The sequence below is a fragment of the Paroedura picta genome, chromosome 2 (genome assembly GCF_049243985.1).
Source record: "Paroedura picta isolate Pp20150507F chromosome 2, Ppicta_v3.0, whole genome shotgun sequence".
NCBI lineage: Eukaryota > Metazoa > Chordata > Lepidosauria > Squamata > Gekkonidae > Paroedura > Paroedura picta.
This window is the reverse complement of record NC_135370.1, coordinates 136,139,452-136,167,009: the sequence shown is the minus strand read 5'-3', so window position 1 is coordinate 136,167,009 and position 27,558 is coordinate 136,139,452. Positions and strand designations below refer to the sequence as shown.

General features: G+C 44.7%; 1 protein-coding gene across 1 annotated transcript; it reads left to right on the top strand.

Moving 5' to 3' along the window:
• Positions 1-2,651: 2,651 nt before the first annotated feature.
• Positions 2,652-17,294, top strand: GREM1 (gremlin 1, DAN family BMP antagonist). The gene is made up of 2 exons (XM_077322954.1): positions 2,652-2,811; positions 13,275-17,294. Exons 1-2 carry the CDS (start codon positions 2,666-2,668, stop codon positions 13,822-13,824), a joined length of 696 nt encoding a protein of 231 aa, XP_077179069.1. The 5' UTR covers positions 2,652-2,665; the 3' UTR covers positions 13,825-17,294.
• Positions 17,295-27,558: the final 10,264 nt, after the last annotated feature.

Here is a 27,558-nt window from a genome sequence, read left to right as displayed (position 1 = left end):
CGTTGCTGTAGGACAACAGAGGGCGCAAATTGGGTCTGCACCCAAAAAGAGGAATTTCAACGGAGAAATGGAGGAATTATTCGACCCTATGCAAATGGAAATCCGAGCTAAAACCCTAGTGCAAAAACAGTCTCACAGGGAACATCTTCTAGACCAAAAAGGGATGGATTTGTGTTTCACCATCCCCTTTACTCATTTAATGAAAGAGCCTGCTCTTTGGTCTATGAAAGCTCATTTGCAGAACCCAATTGGTTAACACAGCATCTTTCCTCTACACACACACACACACACACACACACAACTTACCTTGACATGCATACCTGAATTTTTCGTCCTAGAAGGAGTTTCTGTATAGATAAAGAACTCCCAAATCTTTTCTCCTCTCAAATTCTGGCCACTAAAGGAATGTCAGTCTTGGAGTTGGGTTTCCATATCAAATGTCTTTGTTTGATTCTTATATATGTGACAGATTCTTAGATATGTGAACCATCCCTGCATGGAACTTACTCTGAGCCTTGTACCAGTGTAACACCAAATGGATTGAATCAGTGGAGCTGCAGTAGACTCAGACTAGGCAAAAGGGAAAGACCCTGCTGATGGGGGCACAAGCTTTAATTTTTTTTTAAAATTCTGATGTTTATCAGTTTGCTTCTTTAAAAATATATATTGCTTTATGTTGTAACCCACTGTTGTTTCTAAGATGCTCAGCAGAAAGGTCGGTATCTTAATACTTTAAATAAATGAAATCCTAGTTGGCTCTAGAGAAGGTGCAAAACCTCTAGAGACTGCAGTTGAGTTAGGTTTTACCTCTTGCTCCTAAGTTGGGTGGAGATTCCCGAGCCCACTCAGAAGGTGGGAGAAATGTTGCAGAGAAGGAATTCAGGATACATTGGAACTCCTCCTGACTGGGATCTAAGGACAGAGACCTCCATTCCAACATGTATCTGACACTTGACTCTTGAAAGCTTGTACCCTAGAAATCTTGCTGGACCCTATGGTGCTACCAGATTTAACTCTGGGCCATTCCGCACAACGGGTAATGTTGCTAAAGCTGTGCACTATTGAAAATCGCTGCAATCAAAAGCAGCAGGTCTCGGTAACGCACACAGCCGTTTCTATCGAAAAAATGCTCTCCCACTAGCGCTGTTCTCGTAACGCACAAATTTCCAGTCTTGCCGAAATCGCAACAAAGTAAGCTATATTTTTCCGCACTACCTCTCGCTCCTGGCCATCAATCAAACAGAACAGCCAATTAACTGTTGTGTTCATGCTTCCCTTTAAAAACTGTTTTGTAAAAGCCCGAAAACATCAGTAGCAACGCATATTTGTTCATTCAATGTACCAGAAAGAGCTTTTACACTGGCGTAAGAGCTGGCACTTGATCGTTTACACGCTCTTAAAGTAAACCCCCCCCCCTGTGCTATTTCTTGCTGAAATTACAGTCAGTGTCGAACGGGGGGCTGTATTGTGCTTGGAAACTTTACAGACAATTGCTTGTGGAGGGATTACAGCCAAAAAAGCATCACTTATTCATTGCGTTTGCAGATTTAAGGGGGGGGGGGAAATGGCAATCACGATGCCTGAAGCTCGGGTGCGAGAGCTTAGGGAGGGACATGCTTGCTACCGCTATACTGAGAATGCACATCTTTTTCGGATGTGTTGCAGGTTGTTCTCAAGTGTCTAGTGGTCTTTTTTAGGGGGAATCCACTTTTGTGGATTTTTTTGTGGATTCCCCAAAAAGCGCTACAATGAAGCGATTTTAAGGGAGTGTTGCATATTGTGTACAATGTCGTGAATAATGAAAAATTGTGTAAATTTCTTTACACAATGGTAACACTTCAGCAACATTAACGCTGTGTGGAATGGCCCTCTGTTTTCCTGCAAATCAGTCTGCCTTCCCTCTGAACCTTGCTCCCTTTCATTGGCAACTCTGTGCCACTCTGGCATAGTTATTTGTAGACTTCATGGTACTTGTAGACTTCAAGTATGCATAGTGGTGCAGGAACCCTTTAGCCCAGGAATTCCCAGCCAGGGATCCCTGGGGCTTTGTGAGAGCCCCCCAAGACAGGGAGGCCTCTAGATGCTGCCTTAATGGACTTGGCCACACTTCCGGCAGGATCTGGGGCTCCGCAAAGCCTGATAAATATTTCAGAGACTCCTCCATGGTTGTAATGTTGAAAAGGGCAGAACCAGCCCCTTCTCACAGTGCATCCTTCCTCTTTGCCTTGGCTCCTTGTCCTTTTGGTCATTCTGGACAGCCCCGTGACCTCAGGCCTCCACTGCCAGTGCTTGAAAAGTGGACTAGGTTGGGAAATGGTCCGAGGCAGGCTTAGCCCCCCAAGACAAAGCCCACAAGCGTTGCGGCCCTTACCCCTGGGCTGCTTTCAAGGAGGGTTTTGACAAGGCAGCCGCCCTTCTTGCCAAGGATTAACACTTATACACCCACACATTCTGGAGGGTAAGATAGAAGGAGGCTCCCTTGGGGCTTGTTCGGAGGGAGGTGGGGTGGGGAGCTCCGGGCAGGCGGCCGGTTCCTCGGGGCTGCGCGACCTCCCTGGCGGCGGGGGCTGGGAGCGGCTCGGCCCGGGCGGGGTGGGGGAGGCGGACTGCGGGGCGGCCGCTGGCCAATGATCGGCGGGGCCGCTCTCAGCTGGCAGGCCTTTAAATGGGAGCCAGCGGGCGACGCTCGCAATGCCGAGGCGGGCGGCTCCTCTCTCCCCATGGGCTCCTGGAGCAGCCGTCGCTTCGCGCACTGAGGCGCCCCGGTCGGGCGGGGAAGCCACGGAGCAGCCGCCGCCGCCGGCCCAGCAGGTGAGGGGGGAAGGCGGGATCGGGACCGCGCGCTTGCGGTTTTCTCCGCTCTCGCCGTTACTCGGGAGTCGAGCCACGAGTTCTGTGAGGTTTCCGCCGAACTGCCGCGTAAATCGGTGTCCCTGTCCGCCGGGACCGGGTGGCTCTGGGATAAGCTGAGGTCGTGGGGGAGGCTGGCGGCAGCCCGCAGGAGGGACGGTCCCGGAGTCAGACCGAGAACGGCTCCGCGCCCCCCCCCCCCACCGACGAGGCGGGAGTGGCGCCCGGGAGGTCCTCTTGAGGACTGCGCCGCCTCTGCCGAGGCCGGGGGCGCCGCGGAGGTGGCTTCAGGCAGCTTCCAGCTAAGCCGGGATGGTTGTGGCGCTCACGGTCAGCCGTGGGGGTCTGATCAGCGTTCGAGACCGGGGCACCTTTACGAACAGCCAAGTTTTCTCCTGGGCGTGGAGGCACAGCTCGCCTTCGTATCTGACGAAGTGGGCCTGCCCACGAAAGCTCTGCTCGTCTTAAAGGTGCTCCTGGAGTCGACCTCGCTTCTAATTGGGGATCGGTAGGTTTTCCCGAGGGCCGCTTAAGAGGGGTTGCTATTGTTCTTGTTATTTTAAGGAAATAGGCCGCCTCTCGAGTTGGCTGGAGCAGCCCTTCTGAAGGGCTCCCTTTCCGCTTTTCACACGCGATGCGCTGCAGGTGGAGTTCGCCGGCCCGGCTGGAGAAACCGGCCTCCGGCAGAGCCCTGTGCGAGGACCCTCCGAAGCTCACTGACAGGCGAGCGGGACTGCAACGGGCCTCTCTCCCCCGGGGCATCGTGCGCCGGGTGGCCCAGCGCGGAGCGGCATGCTTTCGAGGAAGCATCGGCCCGGCCCCCCTGCCGCCTTTGCGCAGCCCTGTCCTCCTTCTTTCCCGGCTCCGCCGCGTTTTTGGCCTGCTCAGGCACTTTCGGTGCGCTTTGGCTGCTGGATTTCCCTGCGCGGAACAGGGCTCTGGAAGTGCATTGTCCCAGGATCGCCGCTTCCTTGGCCCGGGGCTCTCCTGCAGGCCTGGAGAGGCGCGGTGACCCGGGAGAGCCTCTCTCCTCCTGTCCGGGAGAGCCTCCTCCGCCTCCAGGGACCAGCCAGGTCGCAGCCGGGCAGGCCGCCCAGCCCAGCTGGCTACCTCCAGCCCCGGCAGGCGCCCCGAGAGGAGGAGGAGGAGGAGGAGACGACCTCCCTGGCTGCTCCGGCGAAGGGCGGCGGGAGGGCAAGCGGGTCTGCGGGAGGAGGACGCCTCGCGGTTCTCTCGGGCAGCAGCGTCGGGGCGGCGGTGGAGGGTGTTGCAGCCATGTGCGTCTTTTGGGGGGTGGGCGCAGTTGATAGAGCCCGACGTCGGAGAAAGGGACAGTTCACTTCTCCGAAAGCCGCTCGTTGATTCCGAGAGCCAGTTTTAAACGAGAAGGGACGGCAACCTACGGGTTGGAACGCGCTCCTCAAGCCTTCCTTTACCATCTCTTTAAAGGATAAAAAGCCAGTGAAGCCATAATTCAAATGTCTCCAGCTCTCTTCCCATCCAGTGTTTTCTTCTTTTGTTGTGATTTTTCTTTAAGGTGTGTAAAAACAAGTTGCCTATCGAAAGTCAAAATAGGTGTACAAGTTCCCAAATTCCCTTTCTTTGGTATCAATGGGCCCAGGGGCTTTTGGACCCTGCTGAATGAAAGTGGAGTAACAGCTGCATCCTTGAGTCACCAAAACCCAGCAAAGCCACCTTGGGGTAGTGGTTAGGAGCACTGACTTCTAATCTGGTGAGCCGGGATTGGTTCCGTGCTCCCCCACATGCAGCAATATCAGTGATAAAGCTGTCCTGACCAGGCAGTAGTATCAGGGCTCTCTCAGCCTCACTTACCTCACAGGGTGTCTCTTGTGGGGAGAGGAAAGGGAAGCCGACTCTAAGCCACTTTGAGACTCCTTCAAGTAGAGAGAAAAGCAGCATATAAGAACCAACTCTTATTCTTTGCTGCTGAGAGGATAGGATGCTTTGGCTGTTGTGTCCTCCCAGTGATAGATGGATCAAGGGGGAATCCCAGCTGCTTCCCTCAGGGGGAGACTTGATTCCTGGCTGCTGCTATAGCCAAGGGCTGCTCTCTGCTTTTGTGAGAAAAGACAGGATAAAATCACAATTAGCAGGAGTACCATAGAAGGTACACTCCTTTGTAGTAGTAGTAACTTTATTCTTCTAACCCACCCTTCCCATGAGTTTCAGGGCAGGTGACATCAAATACATAAAATACCATCACAAGTAGCATTAAAATCACGTTAAGTTCAAATGTAAGTTAATGTCACTGAAGTCAATGGGCCTTCCTCAAAAAAGTTGAGAATCTTCTACCTGCATCCTTCTGTAGACCCTAAACTGCTAGTTCCATTCTGCTTTTTTCCAGTTCACCCTGGCCCCAGATCCCAGCATCTGTAATCTTTCAGTCCCTGAAAAATCTCTTACAAAGATTAAAAGGGCAATCAAGAGTACAGCCTAGACTAGAGAGAGATGGCAGCAGCAACCTTCAGGAAAGTAGATCCTTTACGTGAACACAACAAGATGAGGCATGGGTTTTTGAATGATGGGTAGAGTATACATCTGACAGGGGGAAATGTTTATGTGGTGATTTAGGCCCAGCTAATCCATGACCTGACTATATTGATCTTTGGCCATTTCAGTGTTTCTTTATGTGAAATAAAGTTTGTTTTCATTCAGAAGTATTTCTAAAGAATCATCTCAGCTAAAAGAAAATGTGTGTGTGTGTAGAAGATATTATAGGGTGTTTTTTTAAAACATATGATGCTTTTTTCTACCACCTCATTCAGCTGAAGGTGGTGCCACTTGTTGACACAAGACATCTGCTCCTGACGTAAAAGTCTGGTGCACCTAGTTGGGCAGAATATCTTTGTCCTGAACATAAATGTAAAGTCTGATGCACGTAGTTCAGGGCAATATCTTTGTCTTAAACATAAATGTAAAGCCCTCAGCAGTAGAATGTACATCAGAGTCTGTTGTAAGTTTAACTGCATTCATCTATGGAACAGCCAGCAGGTTGCAAATTGGGTTGTGACCCACCTTGCCACTTACTCTAGAAGGATCCTATGACTTTCTATGGAGCAAAGTCTGAAGTCATAGCATTTTTAAAAAGAAGAAGTAGAGTGTATAGTACAATATCCCTACATTCCTGCTGTATGGAATCCTAGGCAAGTAGAAAAAATACTTGAACAATAGAAGATTTGTAACCATGCAGGTTACTCTGTCACTGGGAGCCTTGCTTATATTTCTTTTAAACACTTGTTTGAAAGTGAATTAGCCACTGATTGCAATTTCTTGTGGACTGATTTCAACTTTAAGCATACTTTCCCATTGAAGCAATTATTTTGAAATCTGCAACACTTTGGGTAGGGCTTGGAGTTTCCTTATGGACAGTGTATTTGAGAGAACTGCTGTTAATAAGAGTGGGGTTTTGCTTGTCTTGTTTATATGAGGAAGGAAATAAACTCATGGCCAGTTCTTCCACCACATTAATGCAGCTTACAGCCAGAATGCAAGTTTGATCCTGGCAAGTATCAGTGCTCAGTCCTGGGATGTCCTAATAAAGAAGATTCCTCTTGGACTGTGTATGCAAGCCCCATCCTACCTCTGAATTGTCAGGTGGACACTGGATCTTGCTGGAAAGAACCCTGTCTCCATCTACAAAGCAAGCTTTTTCTTCACTCTTAGAGCAGTGCATGTGTATTTGGTTGTAATTCCACATATTTGGGCACTTCTGGTCATATGTGACCACTAAATAAATGGGTACAGACACATAATGAACATGGGTTTCTCTACATTGCTGCCCTAAGCAGAGTTGCACCCTTCTGAGCTCATTGATTTGAACAAAAGGATATGAACAGGAGTTCTGAAAACTTGCATTTATGATATAGTTATTTGTAATATTAGATCCATGCAGTTGGTTTGTTTTTTGTTCTGCCAGAACTATTTGTGTGCAAGGAATCTGGTATTCAGTTTATGAAGGTAAGGCAAAACATTGGTTGTAAGCAAGACTCATGATGGCACAGTTGTTTTGCAGCCAAGAATGGAGAATTGGTTTGTGTGTGTGCCAATTCTAAGCCCAATAGGTTATCTAAGCCAGTGGTCCCCAACCCCCGGTCCGGGGACCGGTGCCGGTCCATGGATCAGTCGGTACGGGGCCGCAGCTCCTCCTTGTCTCCTCCTCGGCTGCTGCCTCAGGGGCTGCCCTGGCACTGTGCCGCCAGCTCACCTTTGGTGTTCTCCCGTGGGCGCCATGGCTGGGGCTCCCACTCGGCACGGCACTGTGCAGCTACTGTTGGCAGTGCCCCCCAGTGGGCAGCGGGAAGTCAGGGGTGCCGGCGGGAAAGCAAGTGGAGCAGGGGCTCAGGCAGCGGCAGCCGAGCGATGTCCCTTGGCAAAAGACTACACCCCCCCCCCCGCCAGGCCTCAGTAAAATTGTCAAACACTAGTGCTGGCTCAGTTGTGGGTTAACATGTTACATTTCTTCCCAGCTGACCAAGTGCACAACAGAATGAGTTGCTCTTGCTTTGTGTTATCCTAAAGCCAAGAAACATATCTGTAGATCTGTGATGTGCAAGATTATTTGGTCCTAACTAGACATGACATTTGGAAGGCCTAGTTAGGATGAGCCTTGAAAGGGCTTCAGGCTGGCTTATATAAGCTCTGCTCCATCTTCCTTTACTGCCTTTATAAAGTTTAGGGGAATAGACCTAGAAGAAGCTGGAGCTCGAAGAGACCACCGGTGCTGCTGAGCTTTCGCTGGACAAATGCCTCTGAGAAAAGGTGGAAATGCATCAGAAAGACAGCTCTTCTAATATGCAGGATTGTTACGTTTGTACTTTATTGGTCTTGTGAGGGGAGAAGAGAACAGTGTAAGCTGCGTTGGGTTTCACTGAATAGACAGGTTGGGTATAAATGAAGTAAACATAGCTTAAGATGGGTGGCAGATAAAAAGTTGGTTAGTTCGCTGGTTGGTGCAAAGGAGAAAGGAAAACAGACAAAGGTATGGGGCTGCCAGGAGGAGAAAAAGAGGAAATAGTTTGAGAAGGGGGAGACAGGAAAAATGGGGATACCCCTTCAAGGTTTTGTGGGTTCCCCATGGTACAACTGGGCTTGGGCTCAGGGAGAGAAGGAGGGAAAGCTGAAGACAAAGAAACAAGGTTTGGTGGTGGGTGACAAGGAGTCCGGAAAAAGGTAGAGGTTATAGGGACTTTCAGGGATGGGAAAGAGGATATAGTGGGAGAGACAAAATGAAATGTCCCTGCAAGTCCTTGTGTTTTCTTTGTCTTTTCTGTCAGATGATTACAGAGAAATGACTCAAATTCAGGCAATACAGATGATGCATTCAAACATTTTTTTTTTACTGGTTATATATTCCTAGTCTTTCTATTCTTATTTCTGCTATTCCACCCAGAAGCATGGACATTGTCCAATAGGTCTTTGCTTTCTGTGGCAATAACAATATTAAGGTACATTTTGTTTTCAGTTCACTTTCTCAGATTTCAATGTTTAATGACTCTACATAATCCTTGTCTCAAACCATCTGGTGTGGGATATTTTAATGTACAAATTAATAATTTTCGGCACATCTAAAAAGTCTGTAATGTAGAAACCCCACTCATTGGTGAGGTAACCCTTTCACGGCTTCTGTGATAAAGTTGACCATTATTAAAGGGACCATATTGGGAGGGGACATGAAGAATTTAAGAATCCCCCAGTGTCCTGTGAAAAGATCCTGTCCACTCTGGGGTAATTCCTAGAGTGTCATGTGACACCATGCGGGTACTTCTAGGTACTCATTGTGCAAAGTGTCCTGAACCCACCTTCAATTTCCCCTCATGGCTGCACCCCACACAGTTCCTCCTCCCCAAAGACTCCTTGCTGGTAACTCCTGGGTAATGCTGCTGTGGGCTGCATGAGGTAGAACTGGATTAGTCACTTCTCTACATTTTGTGGAACTGTGGATGAGACAGCATTCTCCAATGAGGCTGATCAGAAGGAAGAAAGGCCACAGCAGTAAATCTGACAAGACCCTTCCATCCCCCCCCCCCCCCACAATGGATTTAGAAATGCAGGAGGCAAGCCTCTGGGAAGAAATGACGGTGAGAAGTGAGAAGCACTTTTCACGGTTTCAAAAGCACTGTGAACATGTGCATTAATATTATTTATTAAAATAGCAATTTGATATTTTGAGCATTTACATTTTACATGGCTTTAAAAGAAAAAAAATATATTTCATCTTCCTGTGGGTCATACTACAGCCCTACAATGTATGTCAGTGTTCTATTGTTTACCTAAGGCTGTCTTGTGAATTTAGAACCATGAAAGGGGCCATACAGGCCACCTAGTCCAATAAAGGCCATCTAGTCCAACACCCTGCTCAATGCAGGATCAGCAGAATCAATTTATGGCAGAATCAACTGACCTTTTCCCCCCCTGATCAGTCTGTGAGATACCATGGTGAAACTACATTGTTTGCTTCAGCTTTCAGCCTAAATGGTCACATCAGTACTTACCTCTGACGTAAGAAGTGTTGATCTTCTCACGGGTATCTTTTGGTACATGACGTAAACCCATTTCTACCACACACTTCTACGAGTACCTACCATGAGTAAATACATACCAATGGCCTCACCCAGATTCTCTATCTCAGTTCTGCCTTGATATAGTGCAATATGTTCTGTTTATTATTGTTAATCTGTTATTACTTAACCATGTTCTGTTAATTATTATTATTTAGGAAATTTGTAAGTTTTGGTCTGGTGCCTAAAAGGTAGTATAGGAAGAACCAGGAAATCCTTAAGGGGGAGGTAAGGTGCTGCCACTGAAAAGGCCCTATCTCTTCTTGCCTCATCGCTCAAGATAAGGGCACTGTTTGGAAGGCAAACTTTAACTGATAGACTGAATAGGGAGGAGATAGTCCTACATCCAAGCTGTTTAGGGTCTTAAAGCTAAAACCTATTATGTCGAATGCTACATAGCCTAAAGCTGAGCAATGCTCCAGCAGCCGTATATGAGAATAGATAAGAGAAATAAGACATGGGTTTTATTACATGTAGTTTAGCTTGCACTAAAGAAGTCTTGACTAGGTTATAACTATGGAATGAAGAGCCAGACTAAATATCAATTGTTTGGCAGAGTGTTCTTATAGTGCTCTGGAATATGCATACAAAGAATCAGATCTTGAAGTAAGAATGATCAAATGACAAAATATTTCACTGGTTATTCTAGACGTAGATAGGATGAATATCCATTGCTGCTGGTGATTTTTACAGTTATTTTATATGCTCTGTTCAGTAAATTCTTGTTTAGAAACTCCCAAGATCACAAATAACATTTCCAGCACTGATTTCCAAAGTACATTGTGTGTCTGTGTGTGTGGGCAATTTTGATCCATATTGATTTTCTGAGGAAGATAAGCTGTGTTTCTAAAAGTTTATTTTAAAAAAGACAAAACCAGGAAACTGAATTTAAGAAGCTATGTTCTTAACTTTCCTAAACTGGCAAAGCAGGAAATGCTGATCCCGAGGTGATGTTTGAAACTTAGTGTTGCTGTGCTGTTAGGTATTTTAAAAATTCTGTTATGCTTTCTGCTGAATCAGAATTTTTAAAATTCTTGTTCTTAATTTTTTATTTTATTTATATACTGACCTCCCTCATGGCTCAGGGCAGTTTACATGAGAACTATCATCTTAGTTTGAAATGCATAACTTTTAACAGTAAGAATTTGAATCAACTTTCATAATACCATATAATATAGAATAACTTGGTTTTGTCAGTCCAGTTTAATGTTCAACAATAGGACTCAGTTTTACTGCCCTGCTGATTTGGTTCTTTTTTTGTGAGTGCATTTGGTGGTAGGAGGGGCCTTACTTGCCTCGACTGAAAGCCCGGTGGAAGAGCTCCAGTTTGCAGACCCTGTGGAATTGTTTTAGCTCCAGCAGGGCCCCACTGTTGTCTGGGAGCTCATTCTACTGGATGGGGGCCAGGATAGAGAAAGCCTCTTGTTGAGGTCAGGTAAACTTCCCTAGGGACAGGGTTCATCAATGTGTTGATGTTGGTGGAGTGTAATGCTCTCTGTGAGGCATAGGTGGAAAGGTGTTTTCTCAGGTACTCTAGCCCCAGACCACATAGGGCCTTGAAAGTGATTACCAGAACTTCAGGCTTGTCATGTTTAGGAATTTGTTAGATTCATCTAGACTTGGGATGCCTATGAACAATTAGTTACACAACCTAATAAGTTTAGTAAAAGGTAAGGTGACCAGATTGTGCAGGAGGTACAGCGGGACACCGGGGTGGTGGCGGGTGGAGGCTTTATCTTGTGCTCCCACAGCCTGGCCTGGTGGCAAACAGTTGGTTCCGGGGTTCACGTTTGGCATTTTTCCACATGCCTGTGCCCTGCCAGAGAATGGACAACAAGCCCCTGCTGCAACTCCCTGTCTAGCTCGGTCATAGTTGTGGGCGGCCGCCTTGCATGCAGAGTTGGAGTCCTGGAAGACTCGTTCACCTGTCTGGGGATCTTCTGTGGGATCTTCTTTTTCCCCATCAGAATCTTTTCTGCCTCCTCTTCAGGCAACGGAGATGTTCTGACTGTGGGGCAACTTATGGTTAGGGATCCCTCTGCCAGCACAAATGCACCGAGGCTTTTTGGGGGCATGTCTAATGTAAGCTGCAACCCCGTTCGAGTCAGGACTGCTGGCAAGAGGCAGCCGAGACCGGGGAAGGAGAGGAGAAAGAACAGAGTAGCGGGCTAGAGCGGCCACTTCGAGGCACAGCATGAACGGGAGGTGGATCGCGATCCCCTGCCAGGGGCAGAGCGCTCTCTCCTTTCTTTCCCTGAGACGTGGCCCTGCACAGAGCTCCAGCCAGATCTCCTCTTGCCCAGCCCCATGCCGCGACCAGACAAGACACACTCGCCAGTGCTTGGGCAGCGCCGCCCGGGAAGGGCACGGGCGAGTTGCAGCATCCCACCCCGCAGCACACTTCAGGCACGGGCAAGAGGGGATCTGGCCAGAGCTCTGTGCAGGGCCACGTCTTGGTGAAAGAAAGGAGAGAGCGCTCTGCCCCTGGCAGGGGATCGCGATCCACCTCCCATTCCTGCTGCACCTTGAAGTGGCCGCTCTAGCATGGTCTCTGGGCGCCCTTTGATGGCTCCTCCGCCCGGCTCCGCCCACAGCAGGCTCATCTCCCCCCCCCCCCGAGGGAAGGACCGGGCAGGGAGGTGAGGTGAGGCAGTCTTCTCCCTCCCTTCCTCCGCCCTACTCTGCCCCTGCCAGTGGCTCCCGCATTGGATGCCCCCCTCTGTGGAGACGGGATGGGGCGCGGGGAAGGAGTGAATAGTGGGACGTTTACAGACCACGGGCGGGTCAAGGGACATTTGGGGGGAACCCGAGGCGGTCCTGCCATTTGCGGGACAAATGGCCACTATAGTAAAAAAGAACAGGTATTGCAGCCTTTCTCAACTTTTTTACAGTTGAGAGACCCCTGAAATATTCTTCAGGCTTTGAGGAAACCCCAGAAGTGGTACAATTGTGCAGAATATTGTTGGGAAGCATAACTGTGTACATGCCCACCAAGGGCCCCTCCCCACCACCTCCAGGCCCATCATTGGCCATTCTGGGAGGAGGGGGTGGGTCAATATGACCATATATTATCACATCACCTGATGTTTAACAAATTTAAAAAATGCATAAAAGTTAACTTCCACCCATTCAGAAAACCCTTCCAGGGTCATCAGGAAATCCCAGGATTGCACAAAACCCTAGTTAATAAAGCCTGATATATTGGAAAGACAGTATTTTTACCTACCCAACTACATGGATAAATGCAGTTATTTAAAAAAAAATGGTGTAGAACAATATATAGCCAACTGAGGTTTCAGTGATCATGAGGGGTAATTGTGTTAGTCTTTTGCACACAACACAAAAAAGTCTTTTGGCGCTTTAAAGAAAAGTCATTTATTGGGGCATGAATATTCAATAATATTGGCCACTAAATGTTCAACAAGACTTTGTGAAACCAAATTTTAGTGAGAATTGAGCAGGATAAACTAAAAAAAAAAAAATAGAGCCAGTCTATACTGAAGGTATGTAGTAGTGGTTAGATATGCCAGACAGCAGTCCTGGAAAATAGTTTGATCTAAACTAGAAAAATCTCTTGCTTGAGAACAGAAGTTGATCACCATAAGCCTAAATGAGAAGACAAGTGCTTAGGTTGGATACATTTTTTAAAATGTGTATGCTGGAGTACTGCAAGCCTGATTGTTCAACTTTGCTTCTCAATATTTATTAAACCTTTATCTCTTACTCCTTGACCAGAATATGAATTGTGATCCAAACAAGTGAGAAAACATAGCACAGGGTTCCTGTGTTGTTGTTGTAAAATGTGTGTTGCTTTCCTTTGATAATATTCCCTTCCATATTTCCTAGGATGGCTTGTACCGTTTCTTCTTTTCGAGTTCTGCTGCTTTTGCTTGGACTCCTGCTTCCCACCGCAGAGGGGGGCAAGAGGAACCGTGGGTCGCAAGGAGCAATCCCTCCTCCTGACAAAGACCAGCCCAATGATTCAGAACAAACGCAGAAGAAGCCAGGCTCCAAACCTCGGGGCAGGGACCGAGCCAAACCATCCTCTGCTGAAGAAGTGCTGGAGTCAAGCCAAGAAGCGCTGCATGTCACAGAGCGCAGGTACCTGAAGCGGGACTGGTGCAAAACCCAACCCCTCAAGCAAACCATCCATGAAGATGGCTGCAACAGCAAAACCATCATCAATAGATTCTGTTACGGCCAGTGCAATTCCTTCTACATCCCAAGGCATATCCGCAAAGAGGAAGGCTCTTTCCAGTCCTGTTCATTTTGCAAGCCAAAGAAAATCACCACCGTGTTAGTGACACTGAACTGCCCAGAGCTTCAGCCCCCCAGCAGAAAGAAGAGGGTCACACGAGTGAAAGAATGTCGCTGCATATCCATAGACTTGGACTAAGAGGTGCCGTGTCACTTCTTGAAGAGCAAGTGCCTGCTAGAGTGCCAAGGGGGGGGGGGACACACAAATCAAACAGAACCACAGTCAACCAATGTATGTTACCTGTGTGCAATTATGACCTTATACATCCTATGAAAGCATGCTCTGGAATGACACAATTACTTCTGCTTGTAACCCTGTTCCTAGGTTCAGTGTCTCACTCATTCACCTGTGTGTCAGGATTTTTGCGCTTGTGGCTTTGGTTGTTTTCTACCAGAACCTATGCCATTGATCACTTTAACTGCCTGTTGAAAGTGAGGGCATTCATGTGATCTAGATATTAAAAATATGCTCCGAAGAAAATGTCAAAGGATGTAGTCATATACAGTTTACAGAAACTGCAGACTATACTGAATTACATCCAAATGAAAAATGGTGCCCTTAGAATTGGTAAGTAGGAAGGATGTTTGGGAAACACAGCCATGCTTTTGGGGGATAAGAGAATATTTTTAAAAACGAATATGCAACAGAGGAAATGTGAGAAAATGGGAAGATGGAGAGAAATGACGAGACTAATACAATAAAGGAGAAGCACTACGCATCATCACTTTATTGATGCTTGTGAATGTATTTAATACAAATCTTAACTATAATCTTGCTATATTATGTGAAACTAACTGTAATGATTTGTTTGCCGTTTTGCTTTTTTTTGTGGCTGCACATATACTTGTAATGCTTGTCTACAGCTCTCTGTGTTTGTGTGCATATACTGTCTCCTTGTACACCAACAAGGAAACTGAAAAATTTAAAACATAGGATTTCAAAAGCTGTAAATGGATGAAGAAAAACTGTATACAATTAATGAAAAGATTGATTACATTAGCACTGCTACAGGCATGCAGTTCGGAGTGGGGCAAAAAGAAGAAAGACACAACTTGGCCAAGATCAATCCATAGTAAAGTGGACTATAACTAAGTTACCATAGACTAGAATTTGGGATAAGTACATTGATAGTATGTAAAGAGCCCACTACTACCCAAACATGACCTAATAGAGTAGGATCTCTACATGTTGGGTTTGTTGAAATTAAGCCCATGGAAATTCTTAGGAGACCTCAGAGTCATCCAAGAAAAAGACAGTGAGAAGAGAACGTTTGCCTGAACCATAATTCTTCCTTAGCTTTCCTTTTCATACTCTTCAAAGTAATCTGGTTGCTCCTGTCCCTTTACTTGTTTCATTCAGGAAACGTAATATGCTTGGAGCATGCTGGAGACCCTGTCAAGAAGGATGAGCACTAATTTATTCCTCTGTACAAATGCATTTTACTTGAACCTTTCACCCAAAATGAGGTTATTTACAATTGGTTATTTTCATTTCAAGTACAGGACCCTCACAGATTAAATTTAGGATGCCCTTCCCAGCTCTCCCCTGCTTCTGTTTTTCATTGACCAAAGCTGTCATCTCGCCTCCTGTGTTTTCTGGAGCAGGAAACCACAACTACATCCATTTACTTAGCAAACCAACTGCATGGAAATGTGGGAGGCCCAAGCTGCCATTCTTCTCCCCATGTGGGTCAAGCCTATAAACAATCCACACAGTCATGTATGATACTTCTAAGAGGTGATCTCTGAACTAATGGTAGCTCAGCTCCGTCCGAGGATCCTTGCAAAGGGAAGGAGAGTACAGGCATGCTACTTATTTGTATGTCCTTTGAAAATTCTATTCTGTTAGAATGCAGAAACTGCCAAAAATATGCCTGGCATAGTATAAGCATCAAGGTAATTCCTGTTTAGCATCTGCATCCAGCAGTGAGAGACAACAGTTTCACAGGTACTGCTTTTTCTATAGTGTGGCTCCAGTCTTGTTCTAATGAGACTCAACCTTCAGGATGGGAATATACATTTCTGTATAAAGGAAATCTTCCTCCAGTCAGTTGGGATCTGGATGAGCATCATAGTGTCTCCTGCCATCTTGCATGAAAGTTGCCTTCACTGTGCAGGTTTTTTTTACTTGATTGGAGTGAATGTCTTTACTGCACTTTGACTATGCCAGTAGGAGACCCTTCCTGTTAATACCACCCACTGCTTCAGTTTAACTAAATGGTTTCAGACTTCATTTCTTTACAGGTAATTTTTTTAAACCTGATTTCTGAGTTACAGGAGATAATTTCCACTGTGTGGAATGTGAATAGCTAAGCAGAAAGAGATTTAATGGTATTTGCATATCATCAGAGGGGTTTCCTCTCTATTTTCCCCAGAATAGGCTAAAAACTTACCTCTCTTTGAGCTCTTGAGAGATTTTTGCCAGTTCTTGCTTCTCTTCCTCTGTTTGGTACACAGCACACAAAGCAATATACACTTTTTTTAAAAAAATAACTTTTCATACAGGATAATACTTTTGAAGCAAGACTTGTACATAACAGGGAACACTGGCTATCTATGCAAAATAATCCAAGAATGCTTTCAGACAAAAATATATCGTTTTTTTTTTTAAACAGACCTTTTTGGGTGAGAAAAACCCTCTGACTTACACAGAAGAATTTGATTTTAAGCTTATGTATTTAAATACCTGACTTTTCTCTTTAAGAAACAAGTTCAAAGCCATTATTTGTTCTTGTAGAGATCCTCAGTGCAGAAATTCTTTTAAAAAATAAACATTTGATTTATAATTGAACAGAACAGTTTCTCCATCTTTCTCAGCAGGTTGGCTACACATAATTTATCCCATAGGATATATAAGACATCTCTCAGTTTACCTCAGTAGTCCTTGTGCCTTGATGTGAGAAAAACAAGATGCTGGAACTGTACTGAAAACAAAAGAAGGAGCCTTAAATATCCAATGTTTTCCTTTCTTCACACTGGTTCCCTCTGTGGCAATCATCCCACAAAAGTTCTGCCTCTCCTCCATGGCTGAATCAATCTTTGTAATCTCAGTGTCATGCAAATTCAAGTGATTGTCAGCCAATCAGAGCCCATGGAAAGGAGGGTGTGAGCAGCCTCACTTAACAAGGGGGAGGACAGTCCCGCCCCACTCTAGCCAGGGAATTTGTTCCTCTAAATAAGAGCATCAGTCTAGCCAAGATATTGTTTGGCTTTTAGTTATGGTTTGGGATCAGTTTAGAGAAGAAAACTTGTTTTAGTGATACAAATAAGCATTCCGATAAGAGCCTGACATTCCTAACTTATGCTTGGTGAAGTTGTGTGGTAGAAGGGCAACTATACCTGGAGAGGAACATCTCTGTTATGGTAACAGGTTCCGGTGAAAATGTGTAAGTTGAGTTGATGTGTCTGAAGAAAGGGGAATCAAATCTCTCCTTGTGGTATGTTTACTTCACTTGAGGTTCAGCTACAAAGTAGCAGTCTCACTGGGGAAAGTTTGCATCCCATGGGATTACAATTCATAAGTGAAAGCCAGTGAAGCATTCCACACATAACATTTCTCCTATTAAATACTTTATTTTCTGTTAAATAAATATTGGTTGTTCATCCTCATCTATGTCTTGTCTTTCCAGTTAAACATCTATGAAAAAGGATTTCTACATACCATTATTAATTACACCATTATTCTGTCAGGGTCCTAAATAAGAGACCTTTAGGAAACACATAAATTGCATACTACCAACAATTTAATCAAAGCTTTGTCTTAAGTAATTTTGGGATTGTCATAGTTTTTCAGAAAGAGAAATGGAATGACCAGACTGTGGGATTGGATAGCCTTAAGTCCAGTGAGAAGCTGTTTTAGAGTAATCTTTCTCTCCTCAAGAGCCAGCACACCCTCCAGCAATTCAGTCAATTTTTAATGGTTGTCCAAAAACTTTCTCAGAGTTGCTAAATGAGTTGTTGGAGGTCTATGATTGGACCTATTATCCTTTAAATTTCTCTAACTAGCAGCCGTAGTGCCCCTTAAGTGGGTTAACTCCCCAGTTAATTATATCAGGATGCTGGGGAAGTTAACTCCCCTCCCCGCTGTTTTAACAATATAAACAATTTCACTGGAAATACTGTTTGCTTTAATAGAGGGAAACATTTTAGCAAGTAGGAGCTATTGACAGGAGAGTATAAAGACATCAGGGAAAGGATTTCTTCCCTGAAAATCATAGACCCAATACTATTTTGATTTCCAACATCTTATTAATTTGTACCTTTTTGAATCTAGATATCCACTCATAGGAAGAGTGTTCCATAATTATAAGACTATGAGTGAGATTTAAGGTAAATCGTGAAGCATTTCACACACAGAAATATATGTTTTTAGTTCCTTAATCTTGGGAATGTGCACCTGATTTACCAAAAACTGTATTTAATTAGCTGTGGTCCAGTACCCCTCTTTCCTTGTTAAAGAGATACTAGCAAATGAGTTGTCTGGATGAGGAGTACAACAACACATATGGAGTCTCTGCAATAACAGTTCTCTGGCTCGAGGACATTTGGGTCAGTATTGTCTCCTCTGACTAGCAGGACCTCTGCAGTTCCTTTCCAACAACTTCTACCCTAGATCCTTCAACTTGAGGTGATAGGTTATACTTGGAACCTTCTGCTTTGCAGTCAATGTGATAAACCATCTCAATTCTTAGTTTTGTTAGCTGGTGAGATGTAAGAAATTAATTGATCTATAGAGAAAGATACAGCTGTATTTTGCTGAACATCACAAGGGCCCATTATGCACGGCCGCCGAAACGGCGATTTCGGGTCACATGGAAAACGCGGAGGGGGAAGACGCGACGCATACCGGTTATACACGGGGCGGGGCGCGACGGCGGCAAAACCCAGAGTAACCGATTATGCACGCGCTGATCCGGGCGCCGCTTCTGGTTGCGCCCCGCTCACCCGGAAGCTGCGCTTTCTTCCGCGTTTCACTGACGCGGCTTTTTTGGCGGCATGCACCGAAGCTGCAGCCGGTTGCAGCCGGCTCCGTGCGTTATCCGTGATTTTAGTCGCCGCCATTCCACCCCGAATGTGCGCTAAAACCCCCGTGCATAATGGGTCTATGTGGGAAGAGACTTGACACTGCTGGGCAGAAGATGGTGTTCACTGCAAACAGGGGGGGCTGAAGTTACTGTGGTACCAACTAGGCAAGGAGCAGGAAAGTTTGAGAGAATTATGCATGGTGAAATGAAAAGTCCAAATATAAAATGGACTGGTGAAGAAGAAAAACCCTCACACAGAACTTAGAGAGTTTGTGACCCATCCACTTGGCACATGCATGTTCCACCTATCTCCTCAGGATGTGTGTGGAGCCAGCCCAGAATCCACCCCTCCCTCCTCACAGCTTGGCTCTGGAGGTTTTTGACTGGCATTCTTCTCAGGCTTCAGTGTCTATTAATGTGATGGCACAATTGAGGAATGTTTATTTGCAGATAAGCAAGCTGTTCAGTCATTGAAACCTAACAAGGGCTGCAAAGAGCCACCACCTCTCACACCATCAGAAGCCAACCAAAATTTTATATGAAAACAAATCTCATGACTTGCCTGGCTCTGTGGACTTCAAAGCTCCTACTAGAACTGGAGAGGAGAGGTGGCATTTTTATCGTGAAGGAATTGGACATTTTTGGGAGTTGGACCACTACCAAAAGCTACAATTATCAACTCCATCCCATCAGAGCCTTCTTCTTATTGTGCTAGCTTTCTATCTGTAGGTAGCTTTGTCTGGAGAAAATTTCAGACAAGTAATACCCACCATGTGAAACAGTTCAGTTTTGTTAATGTTGCATCATGTGGCTGTTCTAATCATATTTAATCTCACATCCTCTTAACTCATAAAAGGAAGTTTGACATACAACTGTGCCTGATGAATTTTGGAGAAGCAGGGATGTTGTCAGAAAGTTACGTAAGTTTATGCAGCCATTGTTAACAATACTTTTTACCATACATTTACCATACCATGCATTTGATATAAGATGATACATAAGAGAGTAGACCCCTGCATTGTTTGGTCATATGGACTTAGCCACATGCACAGTGTTTAATGATGACCTATATTCATGCCTTGTCTGTTTTAGTGTGTGCATTCATCATGAATCTTTAGCATTTGAAGTCTGGTCAGTTAGGTTTGTTGACTGAAAGATCTGATGACTTTGAAATGGTTCCATACAAACCACATGTTGCTTGTGACTTTTTACATTTTTAATTGCTGCTTGATTGTGCTTTTGTTATTTCCTCATCTTATTGCAAATTATATTTATACCATGTCCCCTTTAAGTAATTGTAAGAAGATGTGGAAGACAAATAGAACAACATAAAAGAAAAAAAATGATTGGGTTAACATTACAACAGAAACGTTTCTAAGAGGCAATAGGCTGTGCCTCTTTCATCTTTTGTGTGATACAGATGTAAGTCTCATCGTTCAAGGATGAATCAGATGGAGCAGAATATTTGTAGTGGTTCCTAAGAAGCACTCTTGCTTACATTAGGTGCTCAAAAGCAGATAGATGCTAAGAATATAAATGCAAAAGAACAAAGAGGCAGCCAGTTGCAGTAGGGAGGTGTAAATGAGGCAGTTAATATATCTAGATTGATGCAGGTAGAGCAAGTTATCTCTTAGGCATCTGGTGCAAGCCACTCCTTTATAGCAGCAATCACTTAATGCCATACATGATAGATGCTTCTCACAATGTGCTATTTTGAGTCAGTGACAGAAAGCAGAGAGAAGCTGAAAGTGAGGGGAATAGTCTTGTATCGTATTATTTTCTCATAAAAGCTGTCCCCCTCTTTGCTAAACATTTACACTCATCTAAAAATGGACCTCTGCAGATACAGCTGATGCAGATGTACATTTACTCACTGACCCCCACCCCCCTTTCTGGAATTGCCTCCCTTCTGAGGTCAGGAAAGCCCCACTCTCCTGGTATTGTAAACCATGCTAATCTCAATTATTGAAGAGGGCATTCTTACCCATAATAGGCAATACTATAATATAAAATTGTTTTAAAGAAAGGAATGAGGCTATGTTTTAAAGAAAGGAATGTGCACAGTATGTAGTATCAGTCACGATCCTGCTGCATTATTTATCATTAACATGTCATGCTTTTATTTCAAGTTTCTCCTTGGTTTCAGATTTCTGTAATCCTTATCTTATTACATTGCTTATTGGAAATCCCATCCTTTTGATTGTCGTGATCCTGCCTAGGCTGCAGTGCAATCTGGCACCCAGTGAGGAGCACCACTTAAACTGAGGGCACATTCTCTAGCCTGTAGCTAATGTTCTTGGTGATGTCATAGCAGAACTTTAGTGCTTCCTGTTTCAGCTACACCTTGGCAGCTTCATAGGGTTAACATTAGGATGTAAATGTATTTTGAAGATGAGATTATTCTAGTGAACAATTATTATGCATAAAACCAACTCAAAACATAGGATGAGGATCAGAGAACATAAGAAAATGAGGAAAAGTAGAGAGAGAGGACTAGGAATGATTAAAACTGTTTACAATAAACTGATAGAATAGAATGCCCAGAAAATGCGTGCTGATATTTAAAGTCCTGTGTCTTCTGACCACTTTCCAACTCTATGGTCTGCGTTGTGCAGGAGGTTGTACTAGATGACCCTGCGGGTACCTTCCAACTCTATGATTCTAAGATTCTACATGCTAGTCAATGCAACTCCCAACAATTATTAAGATTACTATCTCTACTTGGGATTGAAACATTATGAAGGACCCTCGAAAATAATTACACTAATGGTAAAGTATCTATTTCTAGTTTTTAAATTTTAATTCAGATGTACAAAAAGGTTAGGTTTTTGCAAAAATAGAATTGTCACCAAAAAAGGAAATGTCAGATTGCCTGTACTATAGAGAGAAGTTGGCAACTGGATCACAAGATGGAATCAGTAAGTGATTGGGTCTCAATTTTTGCGGCAAAGCAGATGCCAGATGTTCTCTCCACTTTGATCTTAATAACACTTTAGGCTGCAGACAATAAGATTGGTTTTAAATTTATTGACTCTTTGATTTTTACATTCTAATGCTTTTAAAAGTCTTTACAAAAGACAGATTTTAAAATATTGGCAACTGTGGTGGCATCAAAACTGACAAATCATTAAGCCTCTTTGAAAAAATTGTGATTGGCATTTTTGCAGTGTAAGTAAATGAGCTCTTGTGGATGTGATCATCAGTTTTGTTCATAACAGACTGATTGTGTTCAGGATGGAGCTATCTGACGCATCTGTAGCCCAGCTTCTTATAAAGCTTTCATCTTGCATTAAGATTATTAAAAGCTGTAACAATATGTTAAAATAATATTAAAGGACAGGAGTTGAAAGATGCATTAATTGATTCCCTTCATTTGACAGTAGCAGCTGCTGTAGCCTTTTATTTTCATGGATCCAAATAGCTTGAATATTCCTGGGGCGTTAGTTATAACCACTCCCTATCCACACTTCTACTGATCTGCCGTGAATGAATCCCATAATGATAAATATATGGAAAGAGGCATGGTTTTTCTATCAGGAACTCGTTAATAGGAATATACTGTTGGCCCAGTTGCAATGCATTGGGAAGACTCTAGAGGTGTGTGAGATTTTCATGTGACATATTTAAACATGCAGCAGTGAATAGGAATCACTTATGAAAATTAGCATGCTTACGAATGATATCCTTATATATGCCTGTATTCATATTCTATCTTTCTTCTGTCACAGAAACTCAACACAGCATATATAAAATTGCCAGAAGATCTCCTGTCTAGCCACCAACCAGTGGTAATCTTGAGCCAGGTTTCCGGCAAAAAGGCCCTTGGTAGGGGAATAGGCCTGCTCTGTTCTGCTCTCTGGAATTAAGATATTTAGTGCTGATATTACAGCGTCCTAGATGGCCCACCATAAAGAACAAATCCTGCTTGTCATCATACAAGCATAGAAAGTCCTGACCCAAGAAAGGCGGGAACCAACCAGTCTCACATTCTAAATACTGTATAAAAGTGAGAAGAATCCCTGGGTTCTCCAGGGCATCTCTGTGTGTTTGATTTGTATGGAATATTTCTGCTGAAAACCTAGCTACCTGGGGCTTCCATCATGCTGTGGTCCACCGTGTCCAAGGGCAGGAAAGAAGTGCAACTGAAGTTTAAACAAGGACATGGACGGAGGCAGAGCATCAGTCACTTGAAACTCAGAGTGCCTCTTACCCTTTAGGTTAGAACCGGGCATTGATCCCTGAGGCAAAAGGTCAGGATGTCACTTACGCATAGGCGAGACCGTCTGCTCTTCTCAGTTGGAGAGGGATGTTATTTTTTTTAAGAAGCAGGATGTTATTCCTAGAGGGCTGCCGCTTGGCGAGGTCAACAGTAATATTTTATGGTTAATGTTTATGATTAATTTTGGCTGTGCCCTTTCCTTTCAGCATTTGTATGGTGTCAACCTGAGCTGGTGAGGTCAGAACTTGACAAGGTTAAGGCGTGAACTGTACATTCACTTTTCCTCTCCAAACAAACACCAGAACAACAATGCACATGGGAACTGGGAAATTCATTGCTAACTCATACCATAAGACCTACACACTGGCACAAACTATTGTAGAATCCAGGCCTCTTTCTAAAAAGGGAGATATGTTTTCAACTAAATGCTGCCTTATTATCCATAACTTAAACTTAAGTTTGGCCAGATTACATCTGGGGATTGGGGAATACAAACTGCAGAGCACATCTTTGGCTTTATCTGAAAACTGAACAAAGCTCAGAAAAATCCAACATCAGTAGAAGTCTCTGAATACTGTTAATTAATTTTAGGGAGTTAATAATGATTGCTTCCTGAAAAAGCAGGGAAAATATGCTCTTTCCTGATGTGTTATGAGATTGCTATCATAAGCTTCTTGGGCAGGATCCAATACCCCTTCCCTGTAACGGCATCATCCCCCAGTGGCAAAATGCTTCTTGCATTCTTCCCTGGCAAACTCTGCTGATTTTTGTGTGGAGAAACTTGACATTGTATTATCTTGCCAAAACATGGGCTGGAGCTCTAGTAGCCTGAGGACTGAGCAAATCAATGAACAATTAAACTGTAAAATTGTAACATTTCTGATTTTTAATTTGAGTGTTCGATTTGACAGCAATTGAAATTTAGGAAATGGTGTATTAATCAAGAGTGAACAAGTTGAAACCTTTTTACCAGTAGGATTAAGAAGTGTATAACAATGCATAGGACTTTAGCCTATGAAAATGAAAAGCAGCTCAGCCCTTAATGAAACAATAATTATAAAAATATCTAAAAATCTGTATTTGAAAGCTCTCTCTCTCTCTCTCTCTCTCTCTCTCTCTCTCTCTCCTACAGTTTTAAAGAACTAAAATTACAACAGTGAAAGATTTCACTGCATCAAGGTTAGTAAAACTTAATAATTAAATGCAGTTATTTTAATATAGACATTTCCATGACTAAAGCAAGGTATTTAGCATATAAAATACATCCAATATGCTGAAAAGCAGTCATTACAGAAAATACGTTCTGTTATTTACAGGCAGTGTTCCCATACGTCTGTCACTTAAAAATAAAAGCAGTTTTACTAATTCTGCAAGATTAGATGTTCAGATCAAAAGAAATGTTGGAAAGAAAAACAGCATACACAAATATTTTATTATTTGGGAGGATTTATTCTTGTAAGTCATGTAATGGCTCTCAAAGTCCTCATTTGTGTTATCGCATGAGGTGCTTACTATAGCACCACTGGCAATGCTGTGTCCCAGTGAATACTGACTGGTGGGATAGCAACTATCATGACCACTTTTAAGAAGATTTCAAATCAGCTGGAACAACTTATGTACACAAAACCTTGCAGCTGGCTTACCTGAAGCTTCACAATAGCACACATATACCTATGCCCAAAGAAGCATGATTTCCAAGAGGTAACCTTTGTGGGGTCATGATTTAGCCAAAGCTAGTTAATACCAATGACTGGTTGCAAAAGTGACAAACATATACTAGCTAGTCCTCTGGAAAAAAATGAGTTCATAAGTCATTGTAAAAGGAGATGCTACATTTGAAATATTAGAATCATAGAATCATAGAACCATAGAGTTGGAAGGGGCCATACAGGCCATCTAGTCCAACCCCCTGCTCAATGCATGATCAGCCCTAAGCATCCTAAAGCATCCAAGAAAAGTGTGTATCCAACCTTCGCTTGAAGACTGCCAGTGAGGGGGAGCTCACCACCTCCTTAGGCAGCCTATTCCACTGCTGAACTACTCTGACTGTGAAAATTTTTTTCCTGATATCTAGCCTATATCGTTGTACTTGTAGTTTAAACCCATTACTGTGTGTCCTCTTCACACACTCTTCTTACATCATATACATTGTAGTATGTCCAAGTTCAAATTATCTTATGAAAAAAGGCCTCCAGGACTCTGAGGGCCATTTCGCACAGAGCTCAAAGTTGCTATTTGGTTGCCGTTTGTGAAAGCGCTACTTCAAGTAGCGAAATGTAACTAGCCGTGCCCGTAACGCACAGCTGCGGTTTTTGCGGAATTTGGCACTTTCACTTCTCGCCACTTTCGTAACCCACAGGCTTCCGGTTCTCCGTCTTATCGCTACAAAGGAGGTCCCTTTTTAGCGCTTCTGGCCTCCCGTGCCCGTCAATCAAACTGCAGGCACACCTTTGACCTCGACCCTAAAGCCGGACTTGTCGGGGTTCCCTTTTTTTTTAAAAAACCCAGGAAACCCCGTAGCAACGCGTTATCGTCCAATCATTGGCGCCCTTGGAACGTGTTTTCTATTGTTTTCTAGGAACCAGATGCATTGACATGTTTGATTGGTTAATCCCCGCCCACAGTACACGCCCACAGGTTACCTGCTTATATGCACCTGGGCAGACACGCGGTCGGCCTCACTCTTTTGTTTGCGTAGCCTACTGCCCGCAGCACAGGTCAACGTTGCAATGGAGAGGCTTATTTTTCAATTGCTGGCTTACATGCTCGCGGTGGTCCAGCGCATGAATACCGCCTTGTCGCGTCGGACGTCTGCTATCGCGGAGTACCGAGAACGGGTGACCGGAACGCTGACCAGCAGCAGAAGACGTTCTGTAAGGGTAACCATGGCAGCCAAGAAATGCTGGCAAGCTCTGGCAGAGGTCCGGTTCCCCAGACAGTTCTGGGTGGACGAACGATCCTCTGACTGGTGGGAGAATTTTGTGTGGACTCGCTGGGATGATGACCACTGGATTGCCAACTTCAGGATGTCGAGGGGGACATTTTTTGAACTCGTGGAGGCTCTACGTGGCCGCATGGAGAGGCAAGTCACTGGCATGCGGCGCCCCGTTCCAGTTGAAAAAAGGGTGGCTGCCGCATTGTGGTACTTGGCCACCCCTCAGTACTTCCGGACAGTAGCCCAGCAATTCGGACTCGGAGTCACTACGGTTGGCGATATCCTTAAGGAGTTCTGCCTCGCCATGGAGGCGGAATTGTTCAGCAAAGTCGTGTGCCTCGGAGACCGGCTGGGAGCGGTGAGTGTCATTCTATCCCCTTTGCCCTTTAAATTTTTTTTCTTGCTTGACAGGTCAGCAACGAAGACGCGATACACCCCACGCTGACATGCAATGGCTTATATTCTTTTCTTTCCCTTATTCCAGAGTATGGACGGGTTTGCCAGGCTTGGATTCCCGCATTGTTTTGCGGCCGTCGATGGAAGCCACATCCCTATCCGTGCCCCCGGGGGAAGCATAAAAGAGTACGGGAACAGGAAGGACTTTTGCTCTGTTCTCCTGCAAGGAACAGTGGACTTCTCCGGCCGGTTTATCGATGCCGAGGTGGGGTGGAGTGGCAGGAGGCATGATGCCCTTGTTTTCAGGGAATCCAACCTCAGGAAAGCCATGGACGAAGGGGTCTTTGTTCCAGGAAACCCCACAGCCACCATTGAGGGCGTGCGTGTGCCGGCGTTGGTCCTCGGGGACGGAGCCTACCCATTACGACGCTGGCTCATGACTCCCTACAAGCGGCCAAGGACGGACGTGCAGAGCCACTACAACCTCAGTCACTCCCGGGCAAGGAATGTAGTGGAGCGTGCCTTTGGACGTTTGAAGTCACGGTTCCGTTGTTTAATGTCACGACTCCATGTACATATTGACAATGTGACTCCGCTGATAATCGCATGTGTGATTTTGCACAACATATGCGAGGACAAGGGACATAACATCCCCTTCCCTGAGGACGAACCTGAACCTGTAGTCCTTCAGGATACACAGGACATCCCTGAAGCAAGGAGAAAAAGGATATATGCTGAGGGGTGCAAGGTTCGGGACGCCATAGCCACCCACATCTACAGAAACAGGAGGCGTGTTTAATTGTTTTTCCTACTCTGTTGTTGAATAAAGTTTTGTGTTCTTTGTTTAACCTTGTCTTGTGCGGTTGGTGTACTTTGCCAGCAAAAAAACGGGGATTCTCTGGTCCAAAAGCACTGTGACAGCCCTAAATGCTAACTCCCCACTGAAATTGACAAACACAATACGGAAGCGCTGAATGGGGAAAGTTCGGGGAGGCGGGTAGCCAGGAAGTATTGGCGACCCCTGTCAAACCGGAGGATCAATCCACTTATGTTCCAATGAATAATTTTATTGGTGGGCAGCTTTGATACATTTAAAAAACGGGGTGGTCGATCGGAGCAACGTACGTTCGTTCCCTAACCGTCATTCCGAAGATGCCGAAGCCACGGAAGGGCTCCTTCTGGCAGCGCGCCGAGGCTGAGGCACTTCTGGAGCTTGTGCTCCAATCGAAGAGTGTTGGCCGCCTTATGGCCAGCACCCACTGCCACACCAAGGGTGCTTACCTGGTGTTGGCTTCAAAG

Coding starts and splice junctions, on each gene's coding strand:
- GREM1 (XM_077322954.1), top strand. CDS start 2,666: ATGGGAGCCAGCGGGCGACGCTCGCAATGCCGAGGCGGGCGGCTCCTC. Junction 2,812..13,274: donor CGCCGCCGCCGGCCCAGCAG/GTGAGGGGGGAA, acceptor CATATTTCCTAG/GATGGCTTGTACCGTTTCTT.